Source organism: Parasteatoda tepidariorum, chromosome 4, assembly GCF_982258835.1.
Source record: "Parasteatoda tepidariorum strain Cologne lab strain chromosome 4, Ptep-v5.0, whole genome shotgun sequence".
NCBI classification, from domain to species: domain Eukaryota; kingdom Metazoa; phylum Arthropoda; class Arachnida; order Araneae; family Theridiidae; genus Parasteatoda; species Parasteatoda tepidariorum.
Genome location: NC_141758.1, coordinates 35,390,637 through 35,416,718, shown reverse-complemented (window position 1 = coordinate 35,416,718; position 26,082 = coordinate 35,390,637). Strand labels below are relative to the sequence as shown.

At 30.3% G+C, this 26,082-nt stretch overlaps 1 protein-coding gene across 1 annotated transcript; it reads left to right on the top strand.

The window, feature by feature from the left end:
• The first annotated feature begins 1,289 nt into the window (after window positions 1–1,289).
• On the top strand, window positions 1,290–24,386 carry LOC107439972 (uncharacterized). Its single transcript, XM_087162137.1, has 9 exons — window positions 1,290–1,329; window positions 8,065–8,228; window positions 9,480–9,569; window positions 15,215–15,314; window positions 16,184–16,247; window positions 19,568–19,610; window positions 20,975–21,030; window positions 22,854–22,929; window positions 24,131–24,386. Exons 1-9 carry the CDS (start codon window positions 1,290–1,292, stop codon window positions 24,260–24,262), a joined length of 765 nt encoding a protein of 254 aa, XP_087018263.1. The 3' UTR covers window positions 24,263–24,386.
• The last annotated feature ends 1,696 nt before the right edge of the window (window positions 24,387–26,082 follow it).

The window sequence follows — 26,082 nt, the reverse complement described above, 5'->3', positions numbered from 1 at the left end:
ATCGGCCCGATGTAACTAGAGTGTGGGGGCGGAGTTAACGACTATGTCAACCTTCATCTATCAAAAGGTACCTCGTAATTGGATTAAGTTAGTATGTCTTATACACCAGTGAATTGATGTTTAATTTTCGTAGTGGTAGTTACCCCACAATACTCCCCCACCAGAATTTTATCAGGGATAGAATTCGATGAACGGATACCACTAGTTGCTGTACTTGTGAAAGACCGGTAGAGCTGGTTTTAAGGTCACCGGGTTTTTGAGTACTGAATATGAAAGGCGTATTAACTTCACAGTCGTAGTCGCTCCTGTGTTGCCATTAGCAGTCGAGTGTATGCAGGCAGAAGTTGTGTTTAATCGAGACGAGACAGAGTAGCAACAGTGTGAGGAGGTTGATTAAGTCGCAGTCACAAGTAGCAAGTCAACTGTTCGATGAGGACCATCCAACGAAGTAGGCGTTACCAAATTGAAGTGGGCGTTACTGTCAAGATTTTTGCGAAGTGGGCGTTACTGCGTGTTCAAATCACGTCCAGAGGTCACCAATGTGGGGAGGTACCTTTTGATAGATGAAGGTTGGCACGGTCGATAACTCCGCCCCCACAAGAGTATAAAGGAAATCTATTCGGCAGCTATTATGTGATTATACAGGAAATCATTTCGGAAAGTTTTTATGAGTCAACGATGAAAATAAAAGCGTACCGCTGTTATGAGACAACGGAGAAAATCTTATCGGGCAGCTATAATGACAGCTTGAAAAATTTTATCGGATAAATTGCAATGAGCATATAGGTTATTTACTTTGTTTGATTGTAAGGAACATCGCTATTAACTTTGATTGGCATTTAAGGGATCATAATTATTTTAACACTGATTGGCAGTCTTTTTTTTTTCATTGTTTCATATTCAGTATGTTACAGTTGATTTCTATTGACGAATTTTTAGATTTTGCCGTTTTTTTTAATATTAACTTTTATAATTTTCTAGATACTTTAAAGCTGTCCCTTTTACCGACAACGAAGGAGAATCGGCGTTTTGTGGATCCTATGGATTGAAATATGATTTCCAGCTGATTACAAAATTTAATAGATCAGTTGCCGATAAAAATTTGAAGCATCCTATTTTTTCGGAAGAGACTACTATTCAGACATGGAATGGTGAGTAAATAATTGTATTTCAATCCAAAGGTACAACATAACAGCGATTATGTGAGTAAGTCCATACATTTTAATTATTGTAATGTTCAGTGGCCGGGATAGCCTGGTTGGCAGAGCGCTGGACTCTCGTTCGTGAGAATGGGAGTTCGAATCCATCCGGCCGAGGACTCTCCGTGCAGTAAATGGTGGCTTTTGCAAGTTGAATCTGTCGGGTCACAAAGTCATCCATATTCCCAAAGCAAATTAAATCTCTGGGGGTACTGAATTGGAGATTGATCGTTCTCTGATTCAGGTCAAAATTGCGATTTGTGGTATATGAATGAATGCATGAAAGGGTCCGTTCTATAATCCGGAGTGCAGAAGTTGAACTCTTGACCATAGATGGCGTCGCTAGAAAACAAGTACAATCGCAAACCTTGGTTCAATGGCCTACTACAACAAAAGCATTATAATATCCATCACAATTTCATACTCATTATAATCACTATAATGTGAACCATAGTTCAGTAATTTATTGTATTTTCTTCCTTATTTTTGACTCAAATTCATCAAAAAAGGCAGAAAAGGAAGCATTATAAACAATTTTGTTCTGAATAGATATTTACATCTGAAATTCAAGGAACTGAATGTATTGGGAATAATTTTGGGTAGATTTTGAATAGGTCATTGTAAAAGTATGATTTAAATGACCAAATACTCAAGTAACTCAAATAATTCATTCTCTTCTAGTATAATTTCTTTAAAGACTTCACCAATTTCATTTTTTTACTTCTTCATTAAGCAGATATTTGTTATTTTCCTTCATAATTGGATTTTTTAAACGATTTAGATTTTTACATCTGAATATATATCTGATATGGTATTATTTAGAGAGAAGAAAAAAATTCTTTGACGTTTAGACGATGAGGAAGAATCTTGTTTATGGAACTGAAACTATAGTCTATCAATTTATATACTTTCATTTGGTTTTTACTTTCGTCTGCATAGCACAAAGTAGACTATTCTTTGTTGGATATTCAACACTACTTACGGTATTACATCAAAATTCCTTAACAAAATAATTCCAAATACTTAATGCCTAACTAATCTTTTAGCATTACTTAAATTATTACTTAAAACAACTTAAAGAAATAAATAATAACTATAGTGTTGCCAATAGATAAAGAAATACGAGAGTTGATGGTGCCACATGACAGAAATACAAGGATAAGTAATCACGAGTTGCAATACCTCTTGAAGATCTTTTGACCTGAACAAAAGTTGAATTTAGTGTATTGTAGTACAAAAATTGCTGATTATACTATTTTGAGTTTAACAAAACCGTCACTAGACTTTGGGGCCATAAGAAAAACATTTTATGGGGCCTTTTAATATTTTCTTTCCACGGCAATCATCGAGAAATGAATCACTTAAGACCTAATTTTTTGCCTTTATATCTCGAATATTACAGGTAACTTAGCATATCAAAAGAAATATACCCAACGAAAATTATTGAACACAATGAGAGGTGACACGTTTTATCTTGGTAACGAAATCAGTTATCGAATTAAATATAACTAGTGGGCTGCGCCCCCTGCTCGCTAACGCTCGCCAGTCCCCGAAAATTGCTATGCAATCTTATATGGTTTGCTTCGCAAACCAAGCTCGTTTCGCTCGCTACTAACTTAGGTACAGTCCGCAAAAAAAAAAAAAAAAAAGATATCACCCTGAATAACTTTCGTTCTAATGATCGGATTTTCACGAACTAAGTGTCAATCTTAATGGTTCCTGGGGGTGACCTCAAATATGCTAATTAATTAGTGCTAACTATTAATTAAGTTACGAAATCAGACACGAAAACGTACTTTCTCTGAATAAACATGCAATTTTTTTTACATATTTGGATTTTTCATCTTCAAAATATGGGGGGTAGCAGCAATCTGGGAAATGTGGTCCCCATAGTTTGGTCAGGAGAGCGATTCAAAGTTCGGGCCCCTTAATGTTAATTTCGCTTTTTGCGTTTTCAGTCATATTTTAAAAACTAATGAAGTAATTCAAAAAAAAAATTGCACCCACTCATAAAACTCATTTACCGAAAGATAATTTCATGAAAAAAATAATTTTTAATAATTATTTATTATTTTTTATTATTTAATTAAAGTGAGGATGAAAAAAAGTTGAATTATAAGGTATGAATTTTTTAATACCATTTTAATCAACATATTTTTCAATTGAGAAATCTAAAGTTTCAACTGTTTTTATTTATTAGAAGCTGAGAAAAATTAAAATTAATTATTTGAAAAAAATTAATTTGGCGGCAATGAAGAAATGAGGGGCGATAAATATTAAAATGTGATAAACTTACGAGGAACTTAACTTAGCGCACGTAGCGAAAATTTCATTCATATTTTTTTCGCTAATAATCGTTTGCAAATCTTTATATTTTTATTTATTTAAAACTATAAAATGCGATGTTTCTTTTTTTAATAGTCAAAAATTCTATTTGCAATTTAGTAAAGAAATTTGAATAAAACATCTTATTGAATAAAAAACATTTTATTCAACGAATGTCGAGTTTTATAAAAGCATGCTTCTGATAGAATATGATTATACACTAGATTGTGCTTATTTAATGTGATTATTTTTTAGTTTTTAGTTTTTTTTCTCAATAACTGATACAATTTCCATAATATACATGCGTATGCATAGATTAAAAATAAAATATTTAACAATTTCTTGAATATATTTTTTATAAATATTAATAAAAATACGTAGTAAATATATTTAAGCATACCTCACATCATCGCAAATTTCTCAACATCTTATATATCGTCTTAATGTTAGTAATTTTTTAAACACCTCTCCGGAAGTGTTTCGCAGAACTATTTTACAAACTATTTAATTAAATTTTAACATTTTTAAAAATCTTATTCTTTACCCTACTACGTTTATTATTTCTTCATTAATATACTAATCAATTTTTTAGTACTTTAATTTAGGTTTTCTTTAAAGTGAAGTTCCTTTTTAAATTATAGTCAAGTTTTTTTTAAAAGAATTATTGTCTACTAGCTAAGAATAAAACCTTGTTAAGAAATTAAAAACATTCCACTGTTTACAATTATTTAATGCAAAACAGCTGATTATTTACTAAGCATATTTTTTTCGAAAAAGGAATATAAATCATTGATAGTCTTTTATTTGTTTTGTTTCTTGTGACTTCAACATAGATTATCTAAAATAGTGTTGATGCTTTAGAAGTCACTACAAAGAGTCTAAAGATACCGAACATAAAAAGCTGTCGAATACGTAGCCAAAATTTTTAAGCGTCTTAAAATATCTCAGTATCTTAAATGTAGTCCTAACATCTTAGTTGTGAAATTAAATTTTTAATTATCTGACCACGCGTGATTCAATAATTATTTCATTATCTTTTACTCTTTCTTTATGATTACATGTAGATTTTATGTAGTATGTAGTATGCTGAACTATTTTGTTTAATTTTTTTCTTTAGCACGATTCCCAAGATATTATTGTAGTATAATTTGTTATCAGGAGAAATGCCTTATTTTGTTAAGCAGGAAATAATAAAAATTGAAATTTGTAAGAAGATTCCGAAGCCGTGCCAATTTTAGAACCTTCTGATTTTTTTAAACAAAATATGCAATAAAAAATACGCAATTTCCGATCTTATTTTGATTAAAAATAAAAAAAAATTAAAATAAAAAAAGCGTGGCAAGAAGGCTAACATACTTTTTTCAGAAATTGTGAAAAACAATTTTTCCTATATTCCGTCAAAAGAGGATAAGAATGACATTGCTCCAAGGGACCCACTCAATAATTTCGCTATTTCCAGAATGAAATCTGTTTGATCGAAACATATTTCCTTGAAAATTAAAATGAGAAAACAATTAATTTTATTATTTATCTAAGCTTATTCCATTTATTTAATGATAGCGGTATCAAGGTTAAGGATATGCGATGGAAGCCCCGTTTACTATTATTCTATAAATGCGTTAAATCAAGTAGCATGAATATTTTATTTTAAGCAAATTATTTAATAATTTTAAGCCAATAAGGGTGTGAATATAAACTCGATAGAAATACTCCGAAAGTATACCCTAAAATATATGTAGAATAAACTTTGGAATCGATATATAAAAAATACCTTTTCAAACAACTTCGAGTAGGACGGAAACGCAAACTTTTTTGAAATAGTTGTCCTTGAAACTATTTCGATTCCTGGTGCTAGGGGACATTCCATTTTCACATTCGACTTTTGAAATTTAAGGCTTGCAGCAAAAAAAAAAAAAAAGAAAAAAAAATGCATTGATTTTTTTACAAAGTAGTGAATTATTATTTTTTTCAATCAAAGAACCTGTGCCTATGGCTTATGTAAAGCTTATTTTAATATCGAGTGAAATAATTTAATATGTTGTGTAACTATATAGATAATCCTAAGAAACTGAATCGAAAATATAAAAACTTCATTGATTTAAAAAGTAATAGATGATAATAAAAATAGACATGTTTTGAGTGTCCAATAATAAAAGTCACAAGTTATTTAAGCTTGACAAGTTCTGAGAATGGGCGATTATATTTGAACGCTCGAAACATGTCGACTTTTAAGTCCCTCTTCATATTTTTTGAGGCCAGGTGAGTTTTTATCATCAATTATACCGTTTTACATTTGAGTCTTGATCATTATTTTGATAAGGATTTTACACTCGTTAAAGTAAACATAAGCATTTCTATATTTTAACAGGATTTATGTGGTCTTTAAAAACGTAATAGCATCAATATTGTAAAAGTTATATTTAACTTAAAAATAAAAATTTTGAGACCAGATATTTTTAGTTAATGAAATTAAATACTTCATCTTTTAAGTTTTTGTGCCCCCATTTCAATATCTTAAGGATCTTACGAGCTCTGCTTAAAAAGAGAGCATCAGATATATAAGAGAAAACGAAAATAATCTTAGTAGCAGTATTTGGGGGTAAATGTAGCTTATCGTAATTGAAGAATATGCTGTGCGACATTTTATGGTGAATTTGGAAAAGGTAAGTTTCAGAATGCATCGAAACATGAGGATGCTATTTGCCAATCATCTTTATCCAAAGAAAACCATGTAACCTAAATATCTAGCAGAATGAAGCGATTTTTTAAACAATGAATCATACAATATGCAACATATTATTTCAATATCTTATTCTTAAATATAACATGTTTCAATGTTTTTAAAATGCCACTAAACATTCAGAAATTCCTTGAGTTATAGAAAAAAGAAATATCGTAAATTATAGAAAACCTTGTGAATGTGTATTAGAATTACTATACAATCTACATTTTATTTTTCAAGTACTTTTTGTTTCTTCAAACTTTCTTGCCTAGAAGACTCGATTAAATCTGTAAAAATGATTATCCCTAAAATTTTGTATATAGCTATAATAAGTTATGTCAATTTGATTTTAGTAAGAAATCCTCGAATAAATATAGCAAAAACAACATATCTAAATAATATCAGATAAAAAGTTCATGTATTTAAATTCCAAAAACTTAAAAAATCATAAATAATTTATAAATCAATTCAAATTTTCTTTTCAAAGGAGATTTTAAAAAAAAATTTTTTTTGCTTTTTTGACAGAAATCAGCTTAAAAATTGTCTATTGCCTAGAAACTTCCGAGATATTTTCTATTAACAATTAATTAAACCTCTCCCAGCAATCACAGAACATTATTTCATTTTTTTTTTACATTCAGAGTTCTTTTACTAGGTTGCCTAGCAACCTAGTAAAATTAAGCATTAAGCTTTTGAATTAGTCAATGGGTTATCTTAAAATATTCATTTGCGCTCGCGACTTTTCTTGGCGGTTTTCTGGACTCTCGCCAAATATATAAACCTTTATTGCTACCCAATTTACGACCCACTTTTTTCAAAATTTTGCCTACCCCTAATTCAAGTGTCTAGATTCCAAATATGTAAAAAAAAATATATGTTTTATCAGAGAAAGTACGTTTTTGTTTCTGATTTTGTAACTTAATTTATAGTTAGCACTAATTAATTAGCATATTTGAGGTCACCCCCGGGAACCATTAAGATTGACTTTTAGTTCGTGAAAATCCGATCATTAGAACGAAAGTTATTCAGGGTGATATCTTTTTTTTTTGCGGTCTGTACATTGCAAATGCACAAAATTCTAAAAATTCAAAACAATGATTCAAATCCATATAAAAACCTTTTTTTTAAAAAAAAAATTACATCTTTTTAGTAAATACTATGTCATTCAACTAAATTTGAATTCAAATAAATGACATGTAATTCGTTAAACCTATTAGAAATGTGCTATAGTATAATTCGTAATATAAATCCAAAATCGTCAAATAAATTCGTAATATATAAATTCGTGAAAAAAGCGCTTTCGACAAAATACTAAAATAGAGATCTATCGACAAAGACTACTCACTTCTGCCTAGCTTAATAGTATGAGATTGTCACAGCTGATTTTCTCTGGTTATTTCAGTTTCCGTTTTTAAAAGCGCTATATGTTGAACCACCTCAGCTAGATTTGGCATGTGACATTTTTAGCGGCAATTATTGATTGATTCGCCGTGTAAGAGAAATAGTAACGTAAACAAAACAAAGCAAAGGTTGCCACCAGCGGAAAATAAATACAGCCAAAATTTGGGAGCCACGTAAGAGAATTATATATATTAGATATAAACTAGTTGAATTAGAAAAACATCGCAATATGTTGCTAAATATCGATATTTTTAACAATCGTGAATTTGAAGTTCGTGCCGACAGGTTATAGTAGTCAATGTTCATATTGGTGAACACCAGCTAAAGTTGTAGTCAGTATATGATCGCTATAACCGATAATTCAACAAATGATATTACATTTGGTAGGAAAATAATTTAAAATTTTTTTTTTCATAGATATAACCTTTGTTTTAAGTTTACCTGCGGATGAATATCTTGATTCCCTTGCAACTCCGTCTGTTTATTTTATCCTACACGACTCTAGCAGAATCGTGAATCCTTTTAGGTATGGTATTCACATAAAAGCACCAGGAAATCATCTAATACAAGTCAATGATTACGTAAGTATTATTTATTGTTGTATTGATTGACGTGTTTATAAACTACTCAAATATTCAGGTTACGAAGGTAAAAGGTAACGGAGGCGTTTACCATACTTGAAGAGGTTTCCTTTAATTATCCTTCAGTTTCATCCTGTTGGAAGCTTTCGCCGACAGTTTTTTTTTTCTTAATTATTGTCAGTTTATCTCTGTTCTTAATAAGTCCGATTTAATTTCATTGCCATTTAAATGTTTAAAATTCATAATCTAATAAAACAGGAAAATTAATGAACAACATCGGTTGGAGAAATTTAGCACTTGCTACTGTAGCAGAATTTTTTTTTTAACTGCATTATGTTCGTTTTCTTTTTCCAGTCAAGACTTGCAATGCAGCGCCGAGAAAGCTCTAACTATTAAATACATGGTTGAGTTCTTGAAATATGAAAGAATTACTGTATTTTTAGTATGCTTGTTAAATTTTCTATTGGAAATAATTTCTCAGATAAAATACTAATGCTTTATAAAAAAAAAAAATTAAAAAAATAACGAAATGTTTTTATTTACTAACGTATCACAAATCGAAACATTTCCAAATGAATTAAAATTGTTTTGGAGAATTTGGATTTAACTAGTGCTTGCACTAAACCCTTCAATTTCGTGGAACTGCTTTTGGAGAGGAAATCACGAAAACATCCCATGGTTAGCATGACGGCAAGGGGACTCGAACTCATGATCCATCTACCACTGAGGATATTCTACGTCAGCACTGTGGTTGGTGCGAGCCAGGTGTGATATTCGTATCGATCAACCATCACTGGAATTCAAATCTGGGTCACCTTATTTGGAGGCGAGCTCTCTTTATCCTTAACCACCACAGCTCTCAAAGTATTTTTGGACGTTAAATGTAGACATTTTTCGAAGATTATTTCATATTCCACGCAGACCGTTTGCTATTGTAAGAGTAGATGAAGTTGCCGAAGTAAAAATTTTTCTTCATACAATAAAATGAAAGTTGACCGCTAGAGTGCTCTTGCTTGGGGTAACTATTTTTGCCCGTCATAATTCGTATTTATTGAACTCTTAATCTTCTCTCTTATTATCAGGTGAAAATTTTTTGTTTTCGAGTTATATTTATTATTCTTATTGTAATTTTCTTGTTATTAATCCTAATTATGGAATAGTTCCTTAGTTTAAGCAATTCATCTAAAACAACCAAAATGTCAATAAATATTTAATATTATTTAAAAAAAATGGGAATTTATTTTTTCACAGATCGAGCAATATCTACTTCCCTATCCATATGATACAAATTGTCTATTGCTAAATCTTGAAGTCGATACGGATGAAAACTTTGACTCAATGGTAAAGACCTGTATATATCATTTTCATTGTATAACCACATTTTATTGAAAATTAGTATTTTAATGAACATTAGTATTTTAAACTATATAGATATTTTTAATTTATATCAGTATTTTAATGTATATTAGTATTTTATTTAACATTCCTTTCTATTCAATTGTAGTATTTTATTACATATTAATGTTCTATTGTAGCACATGTTTCGATCTAAAGCAGTGTTTTGTTATATGGTACTACTTTATTATATAGCAGTAATTTATTGTGGACCTGATTTTCCCTGATATAAAACAAGCAGAGTAATGATACAAGGAGGTTCAGAAAAAAAAAACGTTTAGGCACTTTTATCAGAACAATTTTTTTCTTCTTAAGTTGTAGTATTTTGTTCTATTTTTCAATGTAGTTGCAATAGCTGATAGGGCACTTTCTTTAGTCTGTGACCAGTTTTTTTTCACTCCACTGTTACAGTTTTTACACTCGGATGCTGTACCAGTTTCTTCACTCGGATGTTGTACCAGTTTTTTCCCTCGTATATTGTACTAGATTTTCTAATCGGTTGTTGTATCAGTTTTTCATTAAGATGTTGTAATATTTATTTTTCCCAGATGCTGTATTAATTTTTTTTTTTACTCTGATGTTATATCGGAATTTTCACTCGGATGCTGTACCAGTTTTTTTTTTATTACTCGGATGTTATATCAGAATTTTCACTCGGATGTTGTACCAATTCTTTTTATTACTCGGATGTTATATCGGAATTTTCACTCGGATGTTGTACCAGTTTTTTTTTATTACTCGGATGTTATATCAGAATTTTCATTCGGATGTTGTACCAATTCTTTTTATTACTCGGATGTTATATCGGAATTTTCACTCGGATGTTGTACCAGTTTTTTTTTATTACTCGGATGTTGTACCAGTTTTTCTTTATTACTCGGATGTTATATCGGAATTTTCACTCGGATGTTGTACCAGTTTTTTTTAATTACTCGGATGTTGTACCAGTTTTTCTTTATTACTCGGATGTTATATCGGAATTTTCACTCGAATGTTGTACCAGTTTTTTTTTATTACTCGGATGTTGTACCAGTTTTTCTTTATTACTCGGATGTTATATCGGAATTTTCACTCGGATGTTGTACCAGTTTTTTTTAATTACTCGGATGTTGTACCAGTTTTTCTTTATTACTCGGATGTTATATCGGAATTTTCACTCGGATGTTGTACCAGTTTTTTTTTATTACTCGGATGTTATATCAGAATTTTCACTCGGATGTTGTACCAATTCTTTTTATTACTCGGATGTTATATCGGAATTTTCACTCGGATGTTGTACCAGTTTTTTTTTATTACTCGGATGTTGTACCAGTTTTTCTTTATTACTCGGATGTTATATCGGAATTTTCACTCGGATGTTGTACCAGTTTTTTTTAATTACTCGGATGTTGTACCAGTTTTTCTTTATTACTCGGGTGTTATATCGGAATTTTCACTCGGATGTTGTACCAGTTTTTTTCAATTACTCGGATGTTGTACCAGTTTTTCTTTATTACTCGGATGTTATATCGGAATTTTCACTCGGATGTTGTACCAGTTTTTTTTAATTACTCGGATGTTGTACCAGTTTTTCTTTATTACTCGGGTGTTATATCGGAATTTTCACTCGGATGTTGTACCAGTTTTTTTTAATTACTCGGATGTTGTACCAGTTTTTCTTTATTACTCGGATGTTATATCGGAATTTTCACTCGGATGTTGCACCAGTTTTTTTTAATTACTCGGATGTTGTACCAGTTTTTCTTTATTACTCTGATGTTATATCGGAATTTTCACTCGGATGCTGTACCAGTTTTTTTTATTACTCGGATGTTATATCAGAATTTTCACTCGGATGTTGTACCAATTCTTTTTATTACTCGGATGTTATATCGGAATTTTCACTCGGATGTTGTACCAGTTTTTTTTTATTACTCGGATGTTATATCAGAATTTTCACTCGGATGTTGTACCAATTCTTTTTATTACTCGGATGTTATATCGGAATTTTCACTCGGATGTTGTACCAGTTTTTTTTATTACTCGGATGTTGTACCAGTTTTTCTTTATTACTCGGATGTTATATCGGAATTTTCACTCGGATGTTGTACCAGTTTTTTTTAATTACTCGGATGTTGTACCAGTTTTTCTTTATTACTCGGATGTTATATCGGAATTTTCACTCGGATGTTGTACCAGTTTTTTTTATTACTCGGATGTTGTACCAGTTTTTCTTTATTACTCGGATGTTATATCGGAATTTTCACTCGGATGTTGTACCAGTTTTTTTTAATTACTCGGATGTTGTACCAGTTTTTCTTTATTACTCGGTTGTTATATCGGAATTTTCACTCGGATGTTGTACCAGTTTTTTTTAATTACTCGGATGTTGTACCAGTTTTTCTTTATTACTCGGATGTTATATCGGAATTTTCACTCGGATGTTGTACCAGTTTTTTTTTATTACTCGGATGTTATATCGTAATTTTCACTCGGATGTTGTACCAATTCTTTTTTATTACTCGGAAGTTATATCGGAATTTTCACTCTGATGTTGTACCAGTTTTTTTTCACTCAAATGTTATGCCAGTTTTTTCTCTTGGATGTCGTAAAAGAATTGTTCTCACTCGGACGTTGTACCAATTCTCTTCACTAGGATGTTATACTAGTCCTTACCCTTGGATGTTGTGCAATTTTTTTTTTCATTCGGATGTTATTTTAGTTTTTTCATTTGGATGTCTTACCAGTAGTTTTTCTCAGAAGTCGTACCAATTTTTTTCACTCTGATGTTATGCTAGTCATTTCACTCGGAGTTAAACGAGTTTTTTCTATTTGGATGTAGTACCAGTTTTCCCATATGGGTGTCGTACGGATAAGCTAGAATAATGTCCCTGGTTTGCAATGAGTGAATTACACTTGCTAAAGTGTAATTCACTTATTGAAAACCAGGTGGTTGCAAAAAGGTTACTTTTTGGTGGAATTTCATTCACTTCTTCGTACAAATAAAAATAAAGTTATTTTTAATTAACTTTAAAACGAAAGATATTTTAGGATTACTTTGGTACTCAAATGACGAAGACTTAAAATTTTAAGTGACATCCTTTTTTTTGTTTATTTGGCAGCAGCAAAGGCGAAAAATCATCAGAGTTGAAAAATTGGTCGCTAATTCCAATACGAATTTTGTTAGCTATCACATGCGTATTGAAAAGTTGAGTAAAGTAATGTGGTTTTTGTAGTAAAATTAACGGTCACCATTGGGCACACTGCTACTAAAAATTAAAAATGGCGATTGAAACATCTGCCAGTCAGAACTATTCTTTCGAATATGCATCTCATGTGCATTTTTTACTTTTTTTGTTAGTAATAGAATATGTTCAAAAATAGAATATTTAAAAACAATAAAAAATTTGTATATTTTTATGTAAGGAATCTCTTATAAAACATTTCTCAAAATACGGAAAATATTACAAGGTACAATTCTAAAATATTGAAAAAGTTTAAGAAAACAGCCGGGAAATAAGGCAATTTTCAGAATATCACATGCATATTGAAAAGTTGAGTTAAGTATTGTGACTTTTATAGTAAAATTGACGGTCACCATTGGGAACAAGGCAACTAAAAATTAAAAATGGCGATTAAAACATCTGCCAGTCAGAACTATTCTCTCGAATATGCATCTCATGTACATTTTTTACTTTTTTTTGTTAGTAAATGGGGAATTTTTATGAACATTTTATAATATTCTGAAAATTGCTTTATTTCCCGGCTGTTTTCTTTCAATATTTTAGAATTGTACCTTCAAATGTTTTCCGTATTTTGAGAAATGTTTTATAAGAGATTCCTTACATAAAAATAAAAAAAAAAATTTTACTGTTTTTAAATATTCTATTTTTGAAAACTAAAAAACTACTTGTAAATTAAACTATTCTTCCTTCGATTTTTTTTTAAAAAATTTTTGGCCACTGTTAAAAATACTACAGTTGGTCATTGTAACAAATTTTCCTACACTCTGGCTCTATAAAAAAATGTTATGTGCTGATATACATGCCCAAACGCTCCTAACTTATCCTGACTTCATCTATGTTTATCAAAATAATCCATGTATCGAAAACACCTCTATCGCAGCTGAACACTCTACGGAATTGACTAGGAGATCGCAATAGTGGCGTGTGAGGGAGTTTCTGGGGCCATGAATTCTGTCTTTCTTCTTATGCTTTGATACTTATTGTTTTTTATTTATCATTTTTGCTTGTACTTTTTGCCATTCGAAATAATAATGAAAAAAAAATCGTTTTTCACTTTGCAGATTATGCAAGCACAGTTATTTTTAAGTAACCGAATCAAGGGCGCTGGCAGCGGGGTGCAAGAGGGTGCACTTTCACCCCCTGGCTTTTCTTAAAAAACAATTAGAGAGATACAGAAAAACAATTTTGTTACAAAAAATTTTTGTTAAAAATATTTTTATTCAAAAGCAAATAATTAAGCAATTATTTATACATAACAATTGAAAAATTGTTTAATCAAACAAGAATTGTAATCGTCTTGTTTGCTGTCCAAATTTGTTTATAACTTTTTCAATGAATTCTGAGTCATCTTTGATTCTTTTCTTATGCACACTGAGCATGCGCAAACTTGGCAGATATCTAAGCTACATTTTTAAATTTCATTTAACAAAATATAAATAATATTATATTTTCTATTAGTTATTTAGCTTAACGAAAGTGTATGACACAAACTGACTTCTCACAACTGTAAAACTTCATCAACACAATAAATACCAATGTTAAGCGTGCACAAACGCGTTAGTATACGAAACTACTGTTTGTAGTTATTTGTGTTTCAAAGTCAGTAGCTATACCAGAGCCATCAATACAGTTTCTCGTGGCAAAATGTGCAAGCACAAGAAATTCGTACTTTTTTTTAAATTCCTTGCAAACGTGATGTATCTTGAAAAAAATTAACAGATGAAAGTATATGTAATAACAAAACAAATTGTAATAACAGAATATTTTAATTTTTTTGGGGGGAGGGGGTTAGTTTGTTAGAGGGTTGCTTCCCCTCTTATATTATTCTGCCAGTGCCCTTGAACTGAATGATTTCTGAAAATGAGTACTTTTGTCGCCACTATTAGCTTATCACAAACTAAAAAGTTCAGAGCTTAAGATCATACCGGAGGATGGAAAGGAACCTTTCAATTAAGAGATTAATGTAAACGTTGTGGTTGTTTTTAATGACAATAGTTTGTTAATGACAAAAGTTGTTTTTAATTAAGATAGGCTTGCTAGCCATTGGCCTTGGGAATTACGTCAGGAAGGAGCGTTCGTTTGATAAGATAGCACCTTTAGGGTGAAAGTGTAACCTAGCTCAGAACATCACGGTGGCATCACTCATTCGTGTTTTGCGTGCAACGCATAGGTTATTTATTTTTGCTGTTTTAAATCAATATTTGCACAATGCTTATTATATCTTAATTTTAAAAAATTTAATATTTTAGAAAATTGTACATTTAAAGTTGTATATTTCAAAAAATGAATTGTAACATTAATTTTTATAAATACCCTGTATATAAAATTGGTTAAAATTTGCAGTATATAACTTCTATTTATTTTTAGGACTGCCTAGAAAATTGCAACTTTAATCTTCACATGGAGCAATATGGTTGTGCACCACGTTCAATAAGTATTAGTCACATGGCGAGATTGTGTAAGAAAGGTAAGGATCATCAAGCAGAAGGCAATAGAATCTCGGTTCCTAACACCCTCGGTTGATAATAATTTTTGAATAATGAAATAATTTTTGAAATAATTTTGGTCGATAAACAGATTGTTGATGTTAATGAGATTGTTACATCAAAAACAAAAACCACTCATTTAAAATATTCCAAAATTCCTTATTGAATTAACACTGCGCCACTAATAAACTGAGTGGGGGTATCTCTTCATATAAAAGCCATACTTCTCAAATTTATAATCTCAACTGTATTTAAATTAAAAGAATAAATTTGACTTATTTGAAAAGAATTGTCAGATTTACAAAATGGTAGGAGTTTGTTTTGTCTTGTTAATGCATACAAACTAAATTTTGACCATATCGAAATCAACAGAGGAAACTACAGTTACATTGAACCTTGATCCCATTCACTTATTGTTTTATGTAGCAAAATTTTTCTTCAGAACCACAATCAATTGATTATTCTAGGTTGCTTATAAAATTTAAAATGAATATTAAAAGTTTAAAATGTTTCCTCAGGAAATTAAAATGTGGGCCAACTAGAGATTCTTTGCCCTATTGTAAAATTTAGATACATTATTTATCGTTTAATTTTTTTTTCAGAAAAAACTGTTGCAAATGAATGTAAAATACAAATAACATGCAGAAAAAGTGTCAAACATGAATAACCCATGATATAGATTTATAAGCATTAGATCAAATGAAGATCAAGTTTTCTTTTTTTACTATACATTAAAATATTATGTTATATTTCTGTTCTCTGGAACGGGGAGACTTTAATTCGAATACGATTTTAAAATATATATTTCTTTTCATCAGTCCACCATAAAACAACTTCTATTCTTTTTCAGGTGTAAAAGTGACACAGCGAAATAATGACATTTGTATAAAAAAGTGCAATCGTATGCCTTGCATGTAAGTAATTACAAGACCATTATCAATGTAAGCAATTTCATTCTTGTGTCAAGCTTTTTTTTAAACTTTATTTAGTTATATTCTTCAATTTATTTATATTTTAGTTTTACATAATTTACTTTTAAATATTTTTTTGAATAGTGAATTTTTTTTTTAAAGTACTGTCAATTTTATGATATTTCTGTCGATTGTCTGATTAATACTATTGATTTTACGCTATAAAGTAATGTCAATCCGGGGACCAGTATTTTTTTTACCGTAATTTAATCTGGATTATCCACTTTCCACCACTTTATTCTATGTCTATTCTAACGTTATGTCAATTTAATTTAAGTATTGAGATTTATTTATATACAATAAACTAATTTAGCTTATTACCTAAAATTATTTTGAATATTAAGACCATTTTTTCGTCGTTGAAGATGGAAGAGATTTTAGAAATTTTTCAGAATTGGTCATGAACATTGGCCTATAAAGATATGGCCATAAAACAGGAGTGCCTGCGCTTGCAAATAACTGAATTTAATAATTCTGTCTTATAGAGCTAATAATAAAATCATAAGCAAATCATAAACAAATAAGCTAGATTACAAATGATTAAATAAACAAACCCATAACGTCATACATAAATAAACAAAACATAAATAAACAAAACAAAAAAACTTCCCAGAGTTTTAATTTTTCCTTTGTCCTCTTTCTTCTTCATCCCTTGTAACTTAAACTGTTAGTAACTGTTCCGACAATTGTCTAATGTCGCCATGTCGCCATACTGGCGTGATGTCGGCATACATGTCCTTGTCAAATTGTCTAATGTTGTTAAAATCTTACACACGGGTGACATATTTATCACCTTGAAATATGTTTGGAATTTGCAATAGTAACAAAAAAAAGTTTTTTGCATCGAATTCCATGCATTAAAAAAATTGTACTAATTTTATAGTTCTGCGCGAGTTACAAAATCGAAATGCTTGTTATTCAGTAGAATAGCTGAAAGAGTCTGGTAAAAAAAATTTCAAATTTATATGTTGTGCTGTACACTGCATTCATGTACTGACTGTTCATTTATAGAATAATATTTTTTACTTTTTTAGAATTTACTTTATTTAATATTTCGTAATTCTTCCGGATCAGGGGTTTCCAACTGGCGGCCCGCATCCGGCCCTCGAAGCCTTCTTTTGCGGCTCGCGAACTAAAATATATTAGTTTTCATAGCGGACAATTTTCGTAAAAAGTGTATAAGGGCTTAAAATACTTTTCTCGTTAAAAAAAAAAAAAAAAAAAAAAAAAAAATCTCTAATTTTTTTGTCATCTGTGAAATTTAACATACCGACGGTGCAAAAAAAATTTATTTCTCAGGTTTTAAATCCAAGAAAATATTTATTCAAATACAAAAATAATCTTGTATGTTGCTCTCTTTTTTTATTTATTTTTTTTTTTTAAATTTTATTTTGTGAATATAATTTAGCATGTGCGTATCAGAGATTCTCCAATTTAGCTTTTTGAAACCACTTATTTTGGACGAAATTATTTACATTTGTAGATTTTAAAGTGCATAAAGAGGGAATGAATGTCATGTTTCATCTAAATCCCGTGAATTGAATATCGCATGAGCGGAAAAGAGAAAAAAATTAATTTCAGATGCTCGAGAATTTTTTAGTTGTCGCTATAATTCCTAATAAGTCGAAAAAAAAGTTAATTTATCACAGAATTAAATTTGAAAGTAAAAAAAATCTTGTCACTAAGTTTCAGATTAAGAGAAGATTCAAAATGATACGTAACAAGCATTATTTGTAATGCTTGTTATTTTGTCTTTTTTTTAATATTAAAAAAACTTTTATAAAAATCTGACAGCAATATTTAATGTTCCTTCAAACATAAAAGAGTCCTATATAAAATTTTGATAAAGTTGTGGCCCGTCATTTGACTGGTGTTTTTAATTGCTGCCCCCGGCCTCATGTAAGTTGGAAACCCCTGTTCTAGATAATTAATTTTTAATATAATATTTTGATATCTCTTAATTTCTCTCTTTTCCTCACTTATTTATTTCGTCTCAGAGTTTCGTTCCTTGATGTTAAATTTATTTACAAACATAATTTTGGCTTTTTTCACTTAGCTTTAATAAATACTAATTTACAATAATTATGAGGAAATGAACCTAATTAGTTTTAGGGTGTTATATATACCATTAATAATTTTTGATGGGTACTGCAAGATGGATTATGTTATTGTAAAGTTCGTTTCTTTCCCTCAAGTTTGTCTACCGTATTAAGTGTTTGGACTACTAAAAACGAATTCCTAGGTGGTGTGAATCCTAATTGTTACCCATGTTTTTATAAGCAGAGTGAAGCTCTTCATTTGAATTTCTTTTTATTTACTAATGCAATTAGCACATGGTCACAAATTCCATAGGTAAAAAAATACTCTCCCATGGATGTTTAAAAATTAATGATGTGGTGGAGAAGGATACTTTCTACTGCCTTACAAGAAGTTAAATTACCTTTGGTCATTAATAATGCTCTGCCACCTCGAGATGCGTCTCTAACCTGACTGAAAGCCTTCTCATGATTGCCAGACCAGACAGCAGAATCATATTACGGTAGCACATTTTTGAAAACGCAGTGGCTCACACCAAAATCTCGTAATGAAGGATCCATCTTGTACTCTAGGACAGTGTTCCCCAACCTTTTTATCACCGCAGACCTGTAAACGTTTGATAATTTTACCTCGGCTCGCTGGGGGGGGGGGGGGGGGACGTTGATTGTTTATATTTTAGATTATTTTGATTTATTAATTTTAATTTAATTGTATTTAAACATGACTCCAAAATAAAATACAGTTACACCAAAAATTAAATATAAAGTGATTTAACATTTTAACTTACTAGAACGTTAAAATCAATGAGAACCCTGAGCTTGTTTCTTTGCAATGAGACGATTCCATCTGGGGTAAATCGGAGACAATGATACATTACAAACACTAAAAAATTTATGTCAATACCTTCGGGGGCCCCTTTTTTTAAATGAATAAAATTTTAATGGAACACAGATGTTTTTAATTTGGAGTATAAACCTAGAAATTTAAATTCAATTTCAATGAAATGCCCGGCCCGGTACCATTTGATCCATGGACCGGTACCGGTCTGCGGACCGGTGGTTGGGGAACACTGCTCTAGGAGATATTGACTATAGTACAATTAGGAAGTGTACTAGTAGTTTAATCGAATTCGCTTCTCCTACCCTTTACAAATAAGCATTAAAAAATAATTTTTTTAAAAAATAATTTTTTTAAAAATTAATTCTTAAAAATCAATTATCTTACAGATCTCGAATGTTTAAATTTAAGCACCTAAAGAATAAAATACTGGTAAGTGTTTTTTTTTTCTATAGTTAAAAATATTATTCACTTGTAAAAATTATAATGCCATTTACAAATAAATTTGATCATATTTCGGTTTTATAAATTAATTTTAAGATTTTCACATTTGTTGAGTACAATAATAAAGCTGTCAGCAACTACAAATGCAATTTTTTTTTCTGTATCATGGACAGCAATTCACGGTTATTGAAAAAAACTATAAAAATAAAACATATATTTAAAAAAAATGTTTCTTAAATTAGGTGTAAGATCATGGGGAAAATCCTTTTTTATCAATTGTGTAACAAATATAAATATGTATCCGTTTGCTTTAGAACACAAAAAATCTCATGATTTCATGACTTGATCTCACTTATTAACAGTCCATATGTCGCATACCACATATTTTACGAATGCATATTAATAAAAATACTTTATTTACCTTTCATTAAACTATTAAAAAATGACATTTTATTAACATCTATATCGATACATTTATATCGATATCAATACTAGTACTTTAAAACTAAAATTAAAACTTCAAGTTCTAAATAAATGTTTTATTGTACAAATAAACTGCGTTAAAAGTCTTATAAAACCAAAGAAACATTTTTGAAAACTAAAGAGCCATATCCTAAGAAATGAAGGAGTATTTAAATACAAAAAAGAGATATTTTTTCGTATGTTTTAATCTAATAAAAATATTAATTATTCAAGCATTCTTATTCTTCTTCTTCATTGGCCTGACAGCCCAGGATGGGCCCTTGCCTTCCGCAGAGTTGAACTCCAGGCTCTTCTACACTTGGCCAGAGACATCCAATTTGTGACTTTTAGAATATTTAAATCACTTTCGAGGCAGTCGAGCCGTCTAAGTTTAGGTCTTCCTCTTTTTCGAGTGCCTAATGGTTTATTCAAGCATTAGCATTACTATTTATAATAATACTATTTACACTAAAGCAATTTACAAAATTTCAACGACGGTTATAAAATATGAGAGTGTTGAATAGTTTAAAATGACAAATTTTGTGAGAGTGTGCTGTAAAAGAAAATGCAAACTATTTTCAAAACAATTGCTCTTAGTTTCATGGAAACGATGTGTTTGTTTTGGGGGAAATGTTTAAAAGCTTTGCATTAAAAGTGTTTTTGCAGGAACTCATAATTCAGTTTCATGTGTTTTAAAATCACGGAAAAATATATTTTTGTGCACTTTCATTACCTCTTCATCGCATTTCAAAATGTATGAAAATTGTCATTATTAAATTTCTATTGGCTGTCTTTAAACAATCAAATGTGGTTAATTATTCAAATATGGTTATTGTGATTTTACACGCTTATATGAATTAATCAAAATTAATGTTCTTTTTAAATTTTAGGATAAAAACTATACTTATCAAGAAATGAAACAGAAATCGATTGGACTTTATGAAATGTAAGCTTTTTTTCTGATTGGTTAAACGTCAGCCGCACTGTTTGAAATATCTCGAAGGAAAAAAAACGATTAAATAACAATTTAATTAATTGTAATTTTACCATAGTTAAACGAAACTGTCAAATAACTACAAATAAAATGATATTTAAGTTGTTCACTGTGATAAAAACCGTTTACAAATTGTTTTCACCCAGTAAGGTTAAACAATCAGAATTTTATCGAGCCAACCAATTCACCTAATAAAACCACTTTGTTCCTAGCAGATAGGTACACATTATACCCGAGAGGACTAATTTATCATTCTCATGACTGACAGAATTGGTGTTCTATTCCCAGCGCTGGCATTTCAATATTTTCTCCATTCCCTTCAACACCTGAAGAGTTTCCATGTCCTGCACTTCCTAATTTGTGACCTTGGGCTGTTAGAATATACTTACCTTCATTTGCGTATAAATGGCAGCAGCATAAAGCTACTAGAGTATCTCCAATGTCACATTAAATTTCTTTTTTTACGGTTCTGAAACCATGCTAATTGTAAATGGTTTTAAAAACCGTATAGTATTGTATTCACGGTTTTTTTAACTATACTTAGTTGTAAGTGGTTTCAAAACCGTAAAAGTGAAAAACGCTCTTTACCGTTAACTTTACTGTTAATTTAATGGACAAACTGCTGCCGATTATTTTACTATAAATTAGAAGGAAAATTATAAGAGTTCATTGTTTTAAATTTAACTATAGACGATTCAATTTTTCGAATATTTTGAAGTTTACTCTTTTTTATAAAGTAGAGCTATTAGTAAGCAAATATCTTCGATATTAAATAAATAGTCCCAAGAATATGAAGCAGTTAGATACTTACTGGCTAAAACATTCATTCGCTTCAAAAATACATAAAAAAGTAAATAACAGTCGACATGTTTCAAGTGCTTAAAAAATAAGAGCCCATTTTTGAAGCGCTTGAAACATATAGTTATGTTATAATTAAGAGCTAAAAATTAGGCTTCTCAAGTTTAAGACGCATTTAAGCTGCGCGTTTCTTTTTCTTGGCGTAAGAGCTTCGAAACAAAAACCTCTTAAATTGATAGGTTTTGGAGATATACGTAATTAAAAAAACTTTTTACAAATTGCAATCTAATGTGATAAATATTTTTCCTTCAACATTCATTTTTTTCCTTCTTTATTATATTTTTATTATGTTTGTCAGTTGAAGAAATCATTCAGAAGGATTGAAAAGTCAGAGAAAAGTTCTTATTATGTTTATCAAAAACTAATTACGTGCAAACTAAATAAGGTTTAATTGTTCTTTTTTCAAACGCTGATGCATGTTATTTCAGAATCTTAAGCATTTAGAATCCATGACGAAAAAGAAATGAAAAATATGATAGTTATTAGTGTAAGATTATTATTCCAATATCAGTTCAGTTGCTTGATTTAACTAAAGTATGATAAAAAGGTGTTTATTAATATATTTTAGTTCCACGTGACAATCGAATTGATTTTCTTGATTTCAATTTTATCTTAACTCTGATTGAACACGATAATTTTTTATCATCTTTCGTCATGCCTTTTCAAATTCAGTTTTTTATGATTCCAAGCGCAATTGTATAATTTTGTAAAAATTTTACTGAGATTGAAAAGAAATTTTATTAAGTAATTTGATTATGAGACACTTTGTATATAGTGTTTAATAATATTCTTCAGCTTTTCAAAATGCTTTTTTACTTAATGAACGAGAACCGGACCAAATTTTATAAGAACATCTAATTACTGAAAGTATTTATTTTTCATAAAAAATGACAATTATTATCACTTACTTATTTTAGTACCCGAAATATAATGATCTCTGTGTCATTCAGGAATATGAAGGCTAGAATTACAAAGTTAATTCCAAAAATGGTGGTAAGTCAACTTTGCTTTGCTTACAAAATTTGTCAAAATCTGTATACAACTAGTGACTATTAATATCCAGGACAATCTAATAATTCTCGAAAGTTTTATCATAATTACAAATCATTTCATTACGTTTCTAAGCAACCTCCATCTGCTGTAATTCATGTCTATATTGTACTTGGCTGTCAAAAATAACTTAAGTTCGGAACACTCCTTAACTCATTTTTATGACTTCAATATTTCTAAAATTCATTCATTTAACAATTTTCTTCTCGTTTTAATGGTTGTGAAGGTTACTTTACATTTTATTCTACACTTATATACAATACATATGCACATACCATACAAAACTGTCAAAGAAACAAGATTTAAAGATGTCGAAGACATTAGGAAAAAATCAACAGCTGAATTTAAGAGAATTCATTGTGAGGACTTTGAAAGTTGTTGCTGAGACTTTCATATCTGTGCATGGAAGTGCTTATCGATAAGGGGGATGACATAGTAAATGGAAAATGTAGCTAACATAGCATTTTTAGTAGTTATTAAACTTCTAAAAATGAGTATCCTGTCAATACTCATCAGACTAACTGAGGGAGGTTGCTTGGCATCTATACTGGTATCACCTGGCTATACTGGTATCACCTGGCTATACTGGTATCACCAGTAATCAAATAAACTTATTTATTGTAAGCTATTTATTTACCGCGAAGATTCTACATCAACAAGCGTGTAGCACTAACCTTTAAATTTTCAGCCGCTTCGTTAGCATTAGACTAGATAATCTCATTTATTTTTCAAGTGGCGAAAGGTAAAAAATGCATGATATCAGCATAGCTAAAGAGCTATAATTCGGTTTATAGTTGCTCTTATTACTTACATGGTTTTCTTATATAATAAAGGACAATTATTATAACGATTTTCTTTTATTCATACCGATTTTCTTTTTCAATTTTTTTTAGCCGTTTGACAGACTTTTTTTAGACTCTAAATTTTAAAAAAAATCGAAATTTTTAAGTTGAAGGAATATCCGAGGAAGAGATTAGGAAAAAAATTCCCCAAAGGTATAAACGAAACAATGAAAACTTTGCTTTCAAGCCGCTTGAAAATTTTTTAAAATAAAAACAATTACATTCTCTTTTTAATTCCTGTATAGCTGTTTGTCATATAAAATAGAAATTCAGTTCTAATTGTTTTAACTGATATTTTTTAGCCTATCGACTTGTTTAGCAACATCGGAGGATTCTTGGGTATTTGGATTGGTTCTTCTCTCATATCTCTTTCTGATTTATTGTATAGACTGACTGATTACATTGTGTTTCATGTAAAAAAGAACAAGTACTGAAAAGCCATGGCAGCATCACGATTGTGAGAATTCAACAGAAGCAATGTTTTTCACCAAATGCAAAATTATTTTCGCTTGTTTGTTCGATATCTTATACAGACTATCTGATTCTATATTCTTCTACAGCAAGAGTAGCATGCAATGCATAGCATAAATTGAAAATTTTAACTTTATTCTGAAAAACTAGATTATATATAAAGTGCCTGAAATTAGAAATGAGACACAATACATGTGCCTGACTGTATTCACTGTTTTCATACACGATCCACAATTGGATCTACTGTTTTCATACATGATCCACGATTGAAACCTCTTATTTTTTACCCGATCCACCATTGAATCCACTGTTTTCATACACGATCCACAATTGGATCTACTGTTTTCATACATGATCCACGATTGAAACCTCTGTTTTTATACCCGATCCACCATGGGATCCACTGTTTTCATACACAATTCACTGTTGAATTTGTAGCTTCAGAAACAAAGTGTCCTGAATACGATTTGTGCGACATTTTGTCTCTTGGTTCGTTTTTAAAGAGCTCCTCAATAAGGATGACCAAGGATTATTTCAGTTATAGCTTATTTATTTCATTATTCTGGATTAATAATTGCTTGAAATAAAGGATTTATTTACAAAATTATACATGAGCTGTAGAGTATAATGTTTCGGAGCGCTATTGCTCCCTTTTTCGTTCCTACTTTTTCTAGCATAGTTCAACTAAAACTCAATTCTTCTGCGTTCAAAACTAATCTGCCCCAGAAAATATCTTTCTCATAAGAAACAGTCCTTTGCTCCACCCCCAATGTAGGGGACGACACTTCCAGTGTCCTTCACCCTCTGACCCTCAGGTCAAGGGGTCAATAAAATGCGTGGGAGAGGAATCAGGACCCTGACAGAGTTGGTTTTCAAAAATTTAAAGCAGTAAAATGGTTAAGGTAAAAAAAATTCTTGCACCAAATTATTGTGAAAAACTACAAATTCTTACTCCCAAAAACTTTTAAGATGGCTCTGCAGAAGGAAAATATGAAAGTCACGAAAATGAAACTTTTGAAACCTTTTAATGTATGGAAAATTGCATTGCAAAATTGTTGTAATGTCTATCATTCAACACAATCCTAAAGAAGCATTCATACAGCAAGCGTTTGTCCTAGACGCAAGCGCGAATGTTTAGAAGCTACAAGCAAGATGAACTGCCTGAGCATGCGCCAATCGTGCAAACGCTTGCAGTGAGAATGCTTCATAAATCGCAATGATAAACAATAAGCGAATGAAATCATCAGGCATTTTTTGTGAAAGTTTTCAATGGAATAACATCACTGATATTATTTTTCAAAGTTTTCAAGTGACCGAGAATTTTTCTACACACTGCACCTCTAAACTGATCTAGAAGAAAGCAAATTAATTTCGTTGAATACAATGGCCAGGGTGTGCCTTTTTCTCTGAAAACACATTAGATTAAAGCAAAACATGATTATAAAAGTGTTCCTAATGTAATTTGAAACCCTCAGTAGTCTGATAAGACCGTGAATCACTTTCCCGGTTCAAGAACGTGTTTCTTGTCATTGTATGAACTAGTATATTGCGGTTGATTCTAAAAGAAACATTTTCAATGTGTATAAAACCAAGAAAATTTTGAACATGCCATTTTGAAGATACTACATCATGTAGGTAAAAAAAAGAGTAATTACGACTATATAAGAAGATGATCATACATAAAATTCATGAAAATAAAATGATTGTAAATAAGCATCCAAAGTTCACCGAATTAGACAATTTTGCTTATTGGTAATTTCATCGTATTGAAAGTGTGCTTAAA

Coding starts and splice junctions, on each gene's coding strand:
- LOC107439972 (XM_087162137.1), top strand. CDS start 1,290: ATGGGAGTTCGAATCCATCCGGCCGAGGACTCTCCGTGCA. Junction 1,330..8,064: donor GGCCGAGGACTCTCCGTGCA/GTAAATGGTGGC, acceptor TTTTTTTCATAG/ATATAACCTTTGTTTTAAGT. Junction 21,031..22,853: donor TCGATTGGACTTTATGAAAT/GTAAGCTTTTTT, acceptor TACTTATTTTAG/TACCCGAAATATAATGATCT.